At 42.9% G+C, this 13,752-nt stretch overlaps 1 protein-coding gene across 2 annotated transcripts in view; it reads right to left on the reverse strand.

Moving 5' to 3' along the window:
* Positions 1-12,615, reverse strand: part of CHRNB3 (cholinergic receptor nicotinic beta 3 subunit) — a 33,448-nt gene extending 20,833 nt beyond the window's left edge. The window contains exons 1-3 of one of the 2 annotated variants that reach the window (XM_043562918.1): positions 12,277-12,615; positions 2,915-3,066; positions 1,702-1,746 (exon numbers count right to left, since the gene is read on the reverse strand). In XM_043562918.1, coding sequence (XP_043418853.1) covers positions 1,702-1,746; positions 2,915-3,066; positions 12,277-12,331 — 252 coding nt within the window. In that variant the 5' untranslated portion in view covers positions 12,332-12,615. Of the gene's footprint in view, positions 1-1,701; positions 1,747-2,914; positions 3,088-12,276 lie in introns of both variants that reach the window. The other variant, XM_043562910.1, reaches the window with a different exon arrangement.
* Positions 12,616-13,752: the final 1,137 nt, after the last annotated feature.

Below are 13,752 nucleotides of genomic sequence, written 5' to 3' on the forward strand. Positions count from 1 at the left end.
GGCGCCCCTCTTCTGGCCATTTTTTATTTGCATGTAAAATAATATGCAGATTCGTTTCATAACTTGCTAACATACCTACCAGTTTAAAAATTGGAAGACTAGAGACTAGTAAAAATGGTAGTAATTCTGTAGCTCTGACTAAAGTTTTTGGGTGGGAGATATGTAATGACACTAAATGAAGACAAGGGAATCTTCCTACAATCTCCACCCACTGTTCCTATAAACCATTAGCAGAACTGAACAATGTCTCCTGAACTTGAATAGGTAATTAACTTACTTTAATATAAACAAACAAAAAATATTATGTATGTATGTTAACATCAAGTGAGACATTTAGGACATCCTCACCAGGAAGATTTGAAGTCTGGGAAAATAAGCCATAGCTGGACATTCAGTGAAAAACGAGTAATTGCTAATAACAATAACAACAAAAAACAACCAATGAAACCAAACTTCTCACCTCCTTTCAAAGAAGTGTCAGTATTTTGTCCTTTATGTCACATATGCAAAAGTAGGCTTTGAAGGGTAGTTATTCCCTGACAACTTTGGGTCAAGCCCCTCTGAACAGATGCTTAGGAAACAGGCTGTAATCAAGCTAAAAGCAATCATCTAAGCAGAGAGCTAAAAATAATTCAAAATGCCTTTTTTAGGGGTGCCTGGGGGGCTCAGTCGGTTAGGCCTCCGACTCTTGATCTCAGCTCAGGTCTTAATCTCCTGGTCGTGAGTTCAAGCAGGGGTGAGGGAGTGCCTTGGTGGCTAAGTCTTAAGTGTCTATTTCTGCTTGGATCATGATCTCGGAGTTGTGAGATTGAGCCTCACGTCTCCATGCTGGGTGTGGAGCCTGCTTTCTCTCTCTCTCTCTCTCTCTCTCTCTCTCTCTCTCTCTCTCCCCTCCTTGTGTTCCCTCTTTTAAAAACAAATGCCTTTTGGGGCACGTGGGTGGCTCAGTCAGTTAAGCGTCTGACTTCAGCTCAGGTCATGATCTTGTGGTTCATGAGTTCGAGCCCCATGTCAGGCTCCGTGCTGACAGCTCAGAGCCTGAAGCCTGCTTGGGATTCTGTGTCTCCCTCTCTCTCTGCCCCTGCCCCACTCATGCTCTGTCTCTCTCACTCTCAAAAACAAACATTAAAAAATTAAAAACAAAAAACAAATGCCTTTTTAGTTATACCAGGAAAATATGTATTCATTATTTTGTTTCAGGCTTTACTTTGTTCTGAAATTCACTTTGTTCTGTCCTACCTGTTTTCTCTTTCTAGAAAGGGAGCGAGAGGAAACATTAGGGGAAGAGTCATCCTGTGGAGGACCAGTGGGGATGAAGGACAGTTTAAGATCCCTGGTTGCCTGCTCCAGTTGCAGTGCCCTAAACGGAGCGGGGAGGGGTGCAGGAAGCAGGGGGGTGGGGTGGGGGAACTGCGCTCTGCAATCTTTCCCCACTTACTCCAAGTAGCCAGGGAGTGGGCCCAGGCCTCCGTGTCAGAGTCTGCTTGGGGCATGCTTTTGAGCCTCCAGGACCAGCTCTCCCACTCTTGCAAAAGGAAATGAAAAGTAATAGACCCTTCCTAACCATTCCCAGATATCTTACTGAGGAACCCAATATGCTGTGTAAGATAATTATTTTTCAAATATTATTTAGAGTCTTTCTAAATAGAAAAGAATGTAAATAATTAGGTTAGCAGATATCATGCTTGGATTGACAGTTACCTGTTTGAGCCACACATTTGTTGTCATCAGTTGATTCTTTTCATCCTAAGAAAATGGCAATTAGAAAAATGTAAATTCAAATTAAGTGAAGTCTTTGAGATTTATTTTGTCAGAAAGACCTCCCTTTGCTTAAAATAAAAAATAATAATTAAAGCAAATAGCAGCTCATTATGGTGATATTTATCCAAAATCACATAACCCAGGGGTGCCTGTGTGTCTTAGTTGGTTGAGTGTCTGACTCTTGATTTCAGCTCAGGTCATGATTCCAGGGTCGTGGGACCAAGTCCTGCATCAGGCTCTGTGCTGTGTGTGGAGTCTGCTTGGGATTCTCTCTTTTTCTCCCTCTGCCCCTCTTCCTGACTTGCTCTCTCTCTCTCTCTCAAATAAAAAAATTTTTTTTTAATTGCATAACCCAGAAAGTATGGTAAGGCCGCAAAGTAAAAATGAATATTAGTTAAATCAGAGATCGGTTTTGCATGATTTTCTAGAAGGAATCCTTGGGCATTGAGTCAGCTGAGGTAGGTGAGTGTGCAACTGGTAGGGCAGGGGATTTAGGAAACAGGAGACGATTATTCTGGGACTTCGGGGACTGCACCAGAATGACTTTGCAGAACTGGCTTAACGTTCACTGGTTTCCCAGGAACGAAATCATGTCAGAAGTGGGAGCCCAACAGGAAAATGAGCAGAGAATGTTAAGGTCTGGGTGGTGTCAGGGGAACAGGTGGAATCCTGAGGGGATTCAGGAGGGTGATGAGTCACCAGGCGCTCACGGGGGTGCTGGCAGCATCTGCCCTCTCTCCCTGTAGACACCCCTGCCAGCCCTCACGCAGTTCGGGTGACACCGAATCAGCCCAGGGGACACTAATGAGCCCTTGGCTCAGTTCTCTCTTCTCTCCATCTCCTCTGTTCTCCCTGGGTGCTCATCCTGGTTCTCAGCAAACCCGCCAGGGACAATGTCTGTCTTAACAACCATATCCATCCCCCAGCAAAGAGGTGCACACTCATAGTGCTGCAATGAAAATTTACTCCCCAGCACTTCTCATTCCTTCCTTGGGTCATATCACTGGCCTCTTGGGGCAGATTTTCTCTCACAGTAAGTTATTTTTAAAATTGAAATGGTAGACATGGGGAAAGAAAACAAAATAAAGTCTTAGATTCACAAACAGGTTAAGGAATGCATGTTCTTTTTAGCTTAGTGCCAAGGATTACTCACCACATCCACGAGCTGAGATATTTTCAATCCAAAATATACTTTTATGGTGTCATTAGAATTTAATACAGGACGAACCCATTTCTGATAACCTTGGAATAAGCGTCTGAGGAGGGCGTCTTCATTTTCAGCAATTGAACTGAATCCTGCAGCAGCTGTAAGATCATGAGCGAAACCTGAATTAATGGGAAAAGTATAATGGCTGGTTTAGCATCCTGTGGCCTGAACCTTCAGGTGTTCAGCAAAGGCAGCTTTGCATATACAGGGGTTCCCTAACCATTCCCCATGCCCACAACACATGGCTGAAAGTAGATTCTATGCTTTACCCAGAGCTTTACTCTCTCATGGGATTTTCCCACCATGAGGTCAGCACCTTGATCCCCAAACAATCACCCACAGCCACCCCCTTACCCTCGACCTCACATCTCACCTGAGATGCCACCTCCTTACAGACATGGTCTCTGCCCCTGTGCTATCGTCCACTACTGCACCCTCTCTGGCTCCATCATGTCCTTACCACAATGTGTTGTATACCTGTCATCATCTGTCCTTCCCTTGAGCTCCATGATGGCAGACATGGTATCCATTTTATTTGATGATGTTTATCCAGCACCTAGACTAGTGCCAGCCCACAGCACATACTTATTTTATTTTATATCTATTTAATGAATAATCCAATGACAGGAATATGTCAGGGCCATTTTTCATGCATTTGGCACGTATCCATTGAGCACACATATCCACTGAGCACCTACCACATCCCCTGTGCTGTTCTTTTTCCTTCCTCCTGAGGAAGTCTTCCCTTACAAAGACCTTCCCTGGTCAAGAACCAGGTTCTAACACTCCTCTCTGCCCCTACATGTCTGAGAGCCCAAGAAACACCCCAACTTCAAGCTTTGACCCTCAGGCTGAAGAAATGGTCTAGGAAGGCAGTCTAGAGATACGTTTTCTTTCTTTTCAGTGTTATGCTATCAAACATAAAACATGGCAGCTTTATTGTTGCTGTTTTTTTTTTAAGTTTACTTATTTACTTTGAGAGAGAATGAGCATGGGAGAAGCAGAGAGCGAGGGGGAGAAAGAATCCCAAGCAGGTGCCATGCTCAGTGCAGAGCCCCACAGGGGGCTCAAACTCATGAACCATGAGATCAAAAGTTGGATGCTTAATGGACTGTGCCATCCAGGTGCTGTTATTATTGCTGTTTTAGATATAGCCCCTTTCTTCATATATCCAGTGCCCTATTAATCTCCTACAACAACTCATTCTGCGCTGTATGGCTTACCGTAGGAAACCTTTTCTTCTGCTGAGTGACACATGATGGGCAATGATCATGTACCAGACACCCCGAAGTTTACCCAGTAAAACCCAAAGATTCTTAGCAGGAAGAAGAGCAAACATTCCTAGAATGTACACGAGAACTTCACTTTACTAAGGGAGTAGCAATTCAAAATGCACCCTTTTGTTTAAAAAATTGAACCATAAATAGCCTACAGTAGTATATTAATTTCAGGTATACAACATAATGATTCAACAATTATGTACAATACTCAGTGCTCATCATAGTAAGTGCAATTACGATTTGTCACCAAACAATGTTATTACTGTCTTATTGACTATATTCCCTATGCTGTACTTTTCATCTCTGTGACTTAATTTATTTTTTATTTATTGTTGTAACTGGAAGTTTGAAACCCACTCGTAATGCTCCTAGGGGTAAACAGAGGTGTCAATAAGATGGGTTACATACTCGGGCTGCTCCCACCCCTTTCTCTTATGTTCCAAAAAGTATATGAAAATGCAAATGAGTGATGGAGAGAGCTTATGTTTGTACTTAGTTATCTGAAAAGCTAACTGTTCTCAGGGAACCTGGGCGGCTCAGTCGGTTAAGCATTGGACTCTTGATTTCGGCTCAGGTCGTGATCTCACGTGATCTTTGTGCACAGCACAAAGCCTCTTTGGGATTCTCTCTCTCCGTCTCTCTCTGCCCCTTCCCCCTTCCCTCCCCCTCGCTCTCTCAAAATAAAAAAATAAACTGGAAAAAAAAAGCTAACTGTTCTCAAACTTTGATACTTCAGTTCTTAACAAGCAGAGCAGCACGAAGGAGCAGGTCAGCTGGGTGGCTGCCAGGACAGCACTCTGCAAAACCTTACTGGAAGTGGAGGGAAGGTAGGAGTTGAAATTCCCCGAAGCCTCCTGAGGGATGGAGTGTTCACCTGCTCAGGCTAAACTTCACGAATTCCCTACCCCACATCTGGTCTTAACTTCCTTCAAAATACATCATAACTCTGATTCTTTCCCACCATCTCCACTGATACCACCTGAGTCACAAGTTCCATCATCTCTCTTGGATTCTTGTGCTCCTTCTTCCTGCCTTCCACTCTTGCCCCTTTTACAGTTCATTTCCTGCTCAGCAGATGGAACCAGATCTTTTTTTAAAAAAAATTTTTTTTTCAACGTTTATTTATTTTTGGGACAGAGAGAGACAGAGCATGAACGGGGGAGGGGCAGAGAGAGAGGGAGACACAGAATCAGAAACAGGCTCCAGGCTCCGAGCCATCAGCCCAGAGCCCGACGCGGGGCTCGAACTCACGGACCGCGAGATCGTGACCTGGCTGAAGTCGGACGCTTAACCGACTGCGCCACCCAGGCGCCCCTGGAACCAGATCTTAAAGGCAGAAGAGGTTTATGTAACTTCCTGCCCAAATCCTACAAATGGCTTCCCATCAAACGCAGACAGACATCTCACATCCTTGCCATGGTTTCCCAGGCTCTTGTATGGCCCCTACCCTCTCCCACTCTGCCCTCACCCCTCCTCCCCAGAGCTTCAGGTCCATCTGCTCTTTCAAGAACATGCCTGTAGGCTTCTGTTTGGGGAAGACTCTTGCCCTGAAGAGGAATCCATGCTCATCCCTTCATTTTGTCCCATCTTTGCTCAAATGTCATCTCCTTGAAAGGTCCTTCTGGGTTACACAATCTAAAATCCCTCCTCACACTTTATCCCCTTAATGATGCTTTATCTTGCATGGGAGCACTGGAACATATTATATGTTTCTTTGTCTATTGTCTGTCTGCCCCATTGGAAAATGCCAGCTTCATGAAACCTTTCTTACTTCTGTCTCCCAGCTCCATGGGGCCTGGCACATCATGGCTGCTGAGCACACCCTTGTGCAGCAACATAGTGAGCTACTTTGCTGAGTGGTGTTTGGAGAATTTGGGCCAGAGCTGAATTTATCTGGAGGGGAGAGAAGCAGGGAGGTCACAGCTGTCCTCCCTCGGCCTCCCCTGGCAGGAGAATATTGTTGGGTGGGCACCATGACAGTGACTGCTGGTTCCCTGCTCAACAGTCACTTACCCTTTCTTTTTCAGTAACGGATGCTATGTTTATTCAGAATTGAATGGTGCCAGCTTAAAATGTTCCCTTCTCAGGCCCCTTACAGCTAGGGATGGCCATACAACATATACATGCCACTTAAATCCAAACAGAAGCCACAGGGTGAGGTTTGTAGGAAATACTGTTGAAGAGGATGGACTTGGTCCAATATGCACATTTCACCTTTCATCTTTCACCCTTTGCTCCCTTTTCTTCCTGCCTAGAGGTAGAACATGGCATCTAGGGATATGGCCACCCAGGTATCTCACAAGCCTGATGAAAGCTACACACATAAGATGGCGAATAGAAGGGCAGACAGAGCGCGGGACCCTGATAGCACTATAGGACCATCAACCAGCCCAGGACCGCTCGCCTCCAAATTTCTTGGTGTGTGAGAAAAACAATCTTCCCTTTTGGATAGGCTCTTATGGCCATTGTTACATGAATCTGAGTGTAGTCCTAGTGGCCAAGAACCCAACGGCACTGCCCTTCCCTAAAAGCCCTTGTGTCCCAGTTCAGCCCAGTGAGAACAATTTACTTAAGACACCACCTCACAATGGATGGAGACACTCCAGGAAGGGTGAGAACAACTGAATAACGTCTGAACCAACGCACACACACACACACACACACACACACACACACACATACACGGACTTCTTAGCTTGGACAACTCTAAGCCATTATAATTCTGAGAACAGAAATTGTACTTTTGAACTCCCTTTCCTGGAAGGAAAATCTTACTGTCAGTTTGCAGGGAGGTAGACTTACACATTATGACCTTGACAATCCCCAGCTGTTGCCACCCTCAAAGCTGTACCCTCTGTAAGAATGATTAGATCCTGCTCTTTGTCGGGATCTAAAGGGAAATAAGCAGATTTGCTCTTTGAGGGACCTTCGTATGTTTTGACCCATGTTGCCAATGTCAGAGGGTGAGCTGTTGTCTGAATCAAGGCACAAAAAGCATAAATCTGTACTGGCCGTTATGGACTAAATACTTGTATGCCTTCAAATTCCTGTGTTGAAGTCCTAACCCCCAATGTGACTATATTTGGAGACAGAGCCAATAAGGAGGTATCTAAGGCTAAATGAAGTCATCAGTGTGGGGCCCTAAATCAATAGGACTGGTGTCCTTATAAGAAGCGGAAGAGACATGAGAGTGCTCTCTCTCCCCATGCAAGCACGAGGAAAAGCCAGGTAAAGACACTGCCAGAAGACAGCTATTTACAAGCCAGGAAGAGAATTCTCACAGAGACCATTTTTGCTGACACCTTGATCATGGACTTCTAGGCTCCAGAACCGTGAGAAAATAAATTGCTGTTCAGCCACACAGTCTGTGGTATTTTGTTATGGCAGACTGAGCTGACTAGACCCAAACAGATCTTACAAAAAAAAAAAAAAAGCCAAAGTTTTAATGCTTTCTGCCTAAATCTTCAACCTTCCTGAACTTCCCCAAATAAAAGTTGAGGTCATTGATGTTACTGAAGCAGATGTAGACGATAGCTCTGGAAATTTTCTAGTTTGTCCTTGCAAAATAGAACATTATAACGAAAGGAAATTGTTTCCACTCTTGATTCTTTGAGACTAGCGACTCAAGAAATACTTTGTGATATTTGGGGAAAGAACAAATGAAGGAGTTAACGCACAAAAGCTCCAATGGCACTTTCTGTGCACAGAGGGAGGAGGAGGCAGAGTGACCCCAGCTCACTGATCTAGAGGATGTAGAATCGCAGATGTTCTCAGGATTTCTAGGACAAGGGGTATCTGTTTTAAGGAATATCTGGATCCCTGAAAATCTGTGTGTAAACCAGTTTTGTAAATGGACTTGTATTTTAAATAAATTAGACAAGATCAATATTCTAAGATACATCTCAGCAATGCACTGACAAGTCAACAAACTGCTCTTGGAAGCTGAGTGACTCCCTGAGTGGGTGCTTGCATTTCCCAAAGCCCGCTTTATGAAGGAGGGATGGGAGAACATTTGTATTCATAAATAATACCAGCACTAAATAAGAAGGACAAGTGAAATGATGACGAAGTGAAGACAATGGAGCTAGAAAGGACTTTGAAGATGTTCTAAGTCCCTCATTCTACAGATGAAGATCCTGGGGTGCCAAGAGGGGCAGTGACTTACTCAGGGTCAACCTAGTTAATGAGTGGCAGATGTGTTCATGTCTTTGAACATAAATTTGTTGTTATTGCTTTTTTTTGTTACTGTGTTGTTGTTAGCATTGTATTTACCAAAATACTTTACTTTAAAGTGATCTATTGCCAGGAAGAATGATATTCTAAAACCAGGTCGCAGATAATATTTGTTTGATGGTGTAGACAGACACTCAATGTTGGTGATGGTATTCCATAATCCAACTCAATCTCCCTCTACTGCAGTTGGGACCTGGCAGCTGGCTTGGCCCTGGTGTCCCTTGAATGGGCACTGAGGTCACTCTCCTTAGAGATGAACACCCAATGCTTTATAGTGGGAGCAATCCTGCTTCAGACTTGACCATGGTCCCCTCCCTTTCTTTGCATTAAGTCTTGCTTTGCACCCCTTACACACACACACCCCCCCACACACACACAGACTCATACTCAAACACACACACTTAGTCTAATGCACATCTTCAGAGGATGTGTGCTGCCTGTTACAGCTTGTCACCATTTCTTTTGGTAAAAAGGAATTTCATTGCTCCCTTAAATCCTGATTCTCCCCCTTTATTTTTCTCCTCTCCCTATTTAATCTTTGTCTCATTTTCTTTGTCAAAATATTTCTCTTGGGACGATGTAAGCAACTCTGCAGGTGGAAGGCAAGAAGAGGGAGAGCACATGCAAGTGATCAGACAGGTGGGGAGCTCTCTGCCTGATTCCAGTAATTTCCTCCATGTGGAACTCAGGCTGGGAAAGTGCTCTAGGAGGGCACTCTGCTCTTGGCTCTGGACATGGAGTCTCTTGCCAAACTCGTCACTCGTTAGAACAAGAATCCAACAAATATTTATTTAACATTGAGAGCCACTGGACTCAGATTTAGATATATGAGTTTTGGTCTTGTTTCCAAACCAGGCAATCTTCATTAAGCAAGGCATTTAAATTCTCCCAATAACAATAAAATGGTGGATGATTGGTAAGCCCCTACCAACTCACACATGCTTTATGTCCATGAAACACCCATAAAATATGACCTATTAATGCCCAATATTTACTATTCTGAAGACACAAAAAAGAGCCAATGTTTAAGATGTGCCATTGATTGGAGGACATCGCTCCTGGCTGCCATTTACTGCAACAGAAGAGGCATCTGGGTAAAGATAACTGAAGCTATGAAGGGATTAGACAGGACTCACTACCCATGAGGAGGTTAGGGCTCTCTCAACCCCTATAAGTGGAATCATGAGAGATTTGGATGAGGTATCCAGTTCCAACTTGAGGCAAAGAAATTTTCTTTGAAACTTATAACTTGACGTTCTGGCCTCTTTATTCTTCTTGACCACGTTTCTTTTCCTTTCTTCAGGCTCTCAGACTTTCTGGTCTCTCCTCACCCAATTATCAAAACCCACGTTCTGGGACATCTGGGTGGCTCAGTCAGTTGAGTGTCCAACTCTTGATTTCAGCTCAGGTCATGATCTCATGGTTCATGAGATCAAGCCCTGCATCGGGCTGTCTGCTGTCAGTGCTGAGCCCACTTTGGATCCTCTGTTTCCGTCGCTCTCTGCCCCTGCCTTACTCATGCTTTCTCTCTCTCTCTCTCAAAAATCAACATTAAAAAAAAAACACTTTCTGCAAAGTTTTGACAAGTTCATGCACGCTGAGGTATAAATAACTGATAAGACTTAATCAGTGAAAATTCACATGCTTATTTATGGTTTTATTGAAGACAACATCATTGTTTATTCTTAGCTAAGAGAGTAAAAAAGTTATTAAGACTTTTAAACCTTAGCAAATATGGTTGGGAGAGACACATTTTTTTTGTTTTGACACTTTTTGGTATATTTTGGTTTTGTCCTTCTATTGTCACCAGCCTGTCCAAAAAAATCATACCACAAATAGGCTGGCTTCTGCTGTCAACACATAGAGCTCAGCCTCAGGGTGAAATCAAATAATAAATATTGAATGGATTCTTGCTAGCGTGAGAATTTATTAGAATGATTTTGTTTTTCCCCCTCTCTCAATCCCATGCTGGAATCATTCCTAGGATACAGGACACCCTCAGTAAATATTTATTGAATGAATAAACACATGTCACCATGTGGTAAGAATGATGGGATGATGAGTAAGAGACAGTCCCCTGTTTCTGGGAGCAGACACAAACCCACAAAGCATGAATTCACAACAGAAGAGATGTCACATGCCCATACACAATTATTCTTTCCACCAAAGCCAGAAATATAAAAATGAGGGGTTGCCCCTTGTGATTTGGAAAAGGTAGTTTTGTGTAACAAAAAGAAGCCATTTCCTTTGCAATGAAAAGTAAAGTTACAAAACTTAAGGAAAGGTGCTACTGATCTGAAAATAGAAATAGATGCCAATGGATCTCGAAATATCCACAAATGTGAGAGTTACTACAAGTTATTACATAGATTGATTATAGATCTGTGACAGACATCTACAGCACAGTATAAATTCCCAAACTCTTGCAGCCTATGCAATGGAGAATGAGTACCAGTCTCCCCTCTAATTCCAATTTTCTTATGTAACCATCATTGTGTGAGGAAGAGGATCATAGGTGAACTAAGAGGGTTTACGCCAACTCCCCCCACTTACCAGTGAGCGACTTCCCTAGGGAAAGAATGGTAAGAACCCATTCTTTCACAGTAAATAGGATAGTGCATTAAAGAAGAAAAAACATCAGACACATGTGTATTAATTGTATGCTAAAACACACAGAAGTTGATGATTATTTTTACGACTGACCAACTGCATTTCAGACTTTGCAGGAACCAAATTTAGTGATATTTGAAAGTGGGTGTGATGCCCTCTGCACTTAAAAACTACTGGTTTTGAGTCCCCGGTATGAGGAAAGGCTACATTTTTAAAGATATGATAATGTTCAGGTATGTTCGTGCCTAGATTTGCAATCTAGGATTTATTCAATCTAGGATTTATTTCAGAACTTGGGCAGATCTCAGTGCCTCTGGCTCTCCATCTGAAAATAGCAGTAGTCAAGCATGGCAAAAATACTAGCGAGAAATGAATACAAATTGCTAATGGGGCAACAGTGTGTTCTTGCCATCTGGCTCCTGGCTCTAAATGGTTTCCGCTGCAATGGGAAAAGATTTGTGTTCTGAAGTTACATAAAAAGGGAACTGATTCCCAAACCCAGATAACTGGCAGGTGCAAATGACCATCTCCCCTAAACTTTTCAGTTATTTTCTTCCTCTTTCCATTTCTCTTCTGTCTGTCTGTTTGTCTCTCCCTCTCTCCTTTTACGTGCCCTCTTCCTTTATTAAGAATTCCCCTACTTTCAGGTAGATAGTAGTCACAGAAAACTCACACATGTTCATAGACATTTGATGCATACTTTTGCTTCATTGTGATATACAAACATACTAAATATATCTACACACAAATTAAACTTTGTAGATAGGTCTACAGGATAGATGGGATAAAATATACACACAGATATAGTGATTATTAGTAGATATGATATAAAAATGTTGATGTAGTAAATTGCTGTGCCAAATATTTTAACAATTCTGAGTAGCATCCAGGGCATTGGGTAACATTTTTCCTGCTTTTATATCTTCCAACCAAGTTCATGATTCAAAAGCAAAAGCACAGTAAATGACAACAGCGTAAACATTATGGAATTCATAGGTGTGATGATTTCTTTAGCAATATACAGATTTCCTAGAATTACTCATTGGAGCCACATTTTAAAAGTTATTCTAAGATACCTATACATTACATTTTATCATCCTAACATTATGAATACCGTATTTCCACCTCCCTGGCTTAAATAGTTTTGCGGTGATGAAGTTTTAATTTACTCTAACTTGAGCTTACCTGAGGGAATGACACCAAGGACAATGAGCAGCAGGATGAAGGCTGGCAGCATCATGATGTCAGGCTAGGAAAGATAATTTCTTCCTTTATAACAATATAGCATTTCCATCAGAAAGGGAGGTTTTGAAAAGAAAATGCAGTAGTTCAAAATCCGAAGTGGAACCCGAGGGGGAGACACCTGAAGTGGGAATAAGACCGTCTCACACCATCTCACGTCAGTGTGATGGTTCTTAAACTACACTTCATTGATTTCCAGTGAGCTGTCAGAGCGTGTAAGTCTAAAACGTATCTCTGGGTCCTAACTCCTGACTTATTAATCTGCTCTCTCACAAGGAGATGCAGGGCAAAAGGGAAAGGATGAGGCTGGACCACTTCTGAATGTTCTGTGGTATTTTGCTCACGGTTGGAGATCTGAGCAAAGGAGAAAAACTACATTTTATCACATGCGTCACGGAAGTTAGTGAGAAGTTTCTCATACATATTATTCCTCTATTGTCTCTTTATTTTGGACTTGGAGCTTAGGAATAATGACTATGAGGGGGTTAAGAGGTATAAAATTCCAGTTATAAGTCATGGGGAGGTAATGTACAGCATGGTGACTATAGTTTGTAATACTATTGCATATTTGAGAGTTGCTAGAAGAGTAGATCTTAGAAGTTCTCATCACAAGAAAAAAGATTCGTAACTATGTGTGCTGATGGATGGCAACTAGCCTTATTGTGACCACTTGCAATATGTCCAAATATCGACACCTGAAACTGATATAATGTTGGATGTCTATTATACCTCAATTGACAAAAAAGAATAATGAATATATCCTGTGCCTCTCATGACTAATGTGTTCTAATGTCAGAGGATCCTCTGACGTTCCCTTGGGCCCACCAGATCCACCTTATCTTCTACAGGAGAGAGTGTGGTCGGAGCTTGGTCTGGTTGTTTCCCTAATGGGACTTGGAGGCTGATAATGCCACTCTTTCTTTGATTCACCTTCTTCACAGTAGATCAGATTTTCATCTAGTTCAGTGGTGTCCACACCCAGAGGACCCCTTATAAATTCAAATCTAATGAATGGACAACTGTAAGTTAGGGCTGGATACAGGAGAGGGCCAGGTGGGAGCAGGTACCTGGATGGGGACCAGGTGATGGAGTCCCAGGCTCCAGGGCACTGAGGAACTCCACTTGGGCAATACCGAGTCCATCTTTGGCCCTCCATCTTGTTTTTGCCTCTGGGAACAGGTGGCAACATGTTAGATAACTAGTAAAGAGCTCTTCTGGGCACAGCTGACACCTTCTTAGGTAACTAGTAGAGGGTCCCTCTGGGGCATAGCTGGAGCTATATTAGATAACTATTAGCCCCTGTGGCAGGCTGGTGTGCCACCTGAGATAACTACCCTGTGGCCACACCACCGTGCCCCTCACTCCATAAAATCTGGGGATTAAGGTCTGGATGGCTGCACAGAATAGGAGTGGAGATAG

Source organism: Prionailurus bengalensis, chromosome B1 (genome assembly GCF_016509475.1).
Source record: "Prionailurus bengalensis isolate Pbe53 chromosome B1, Fcat_Pben_1.1_paternal_pri, whole genome shotgun sequence".
NCBI classification, from domain to species: Eukaryota; Metazoa; Chordata; class Mammalia; order Carnivora; family Felidae; genus Prionailurus; species Prionailurus bengalensis.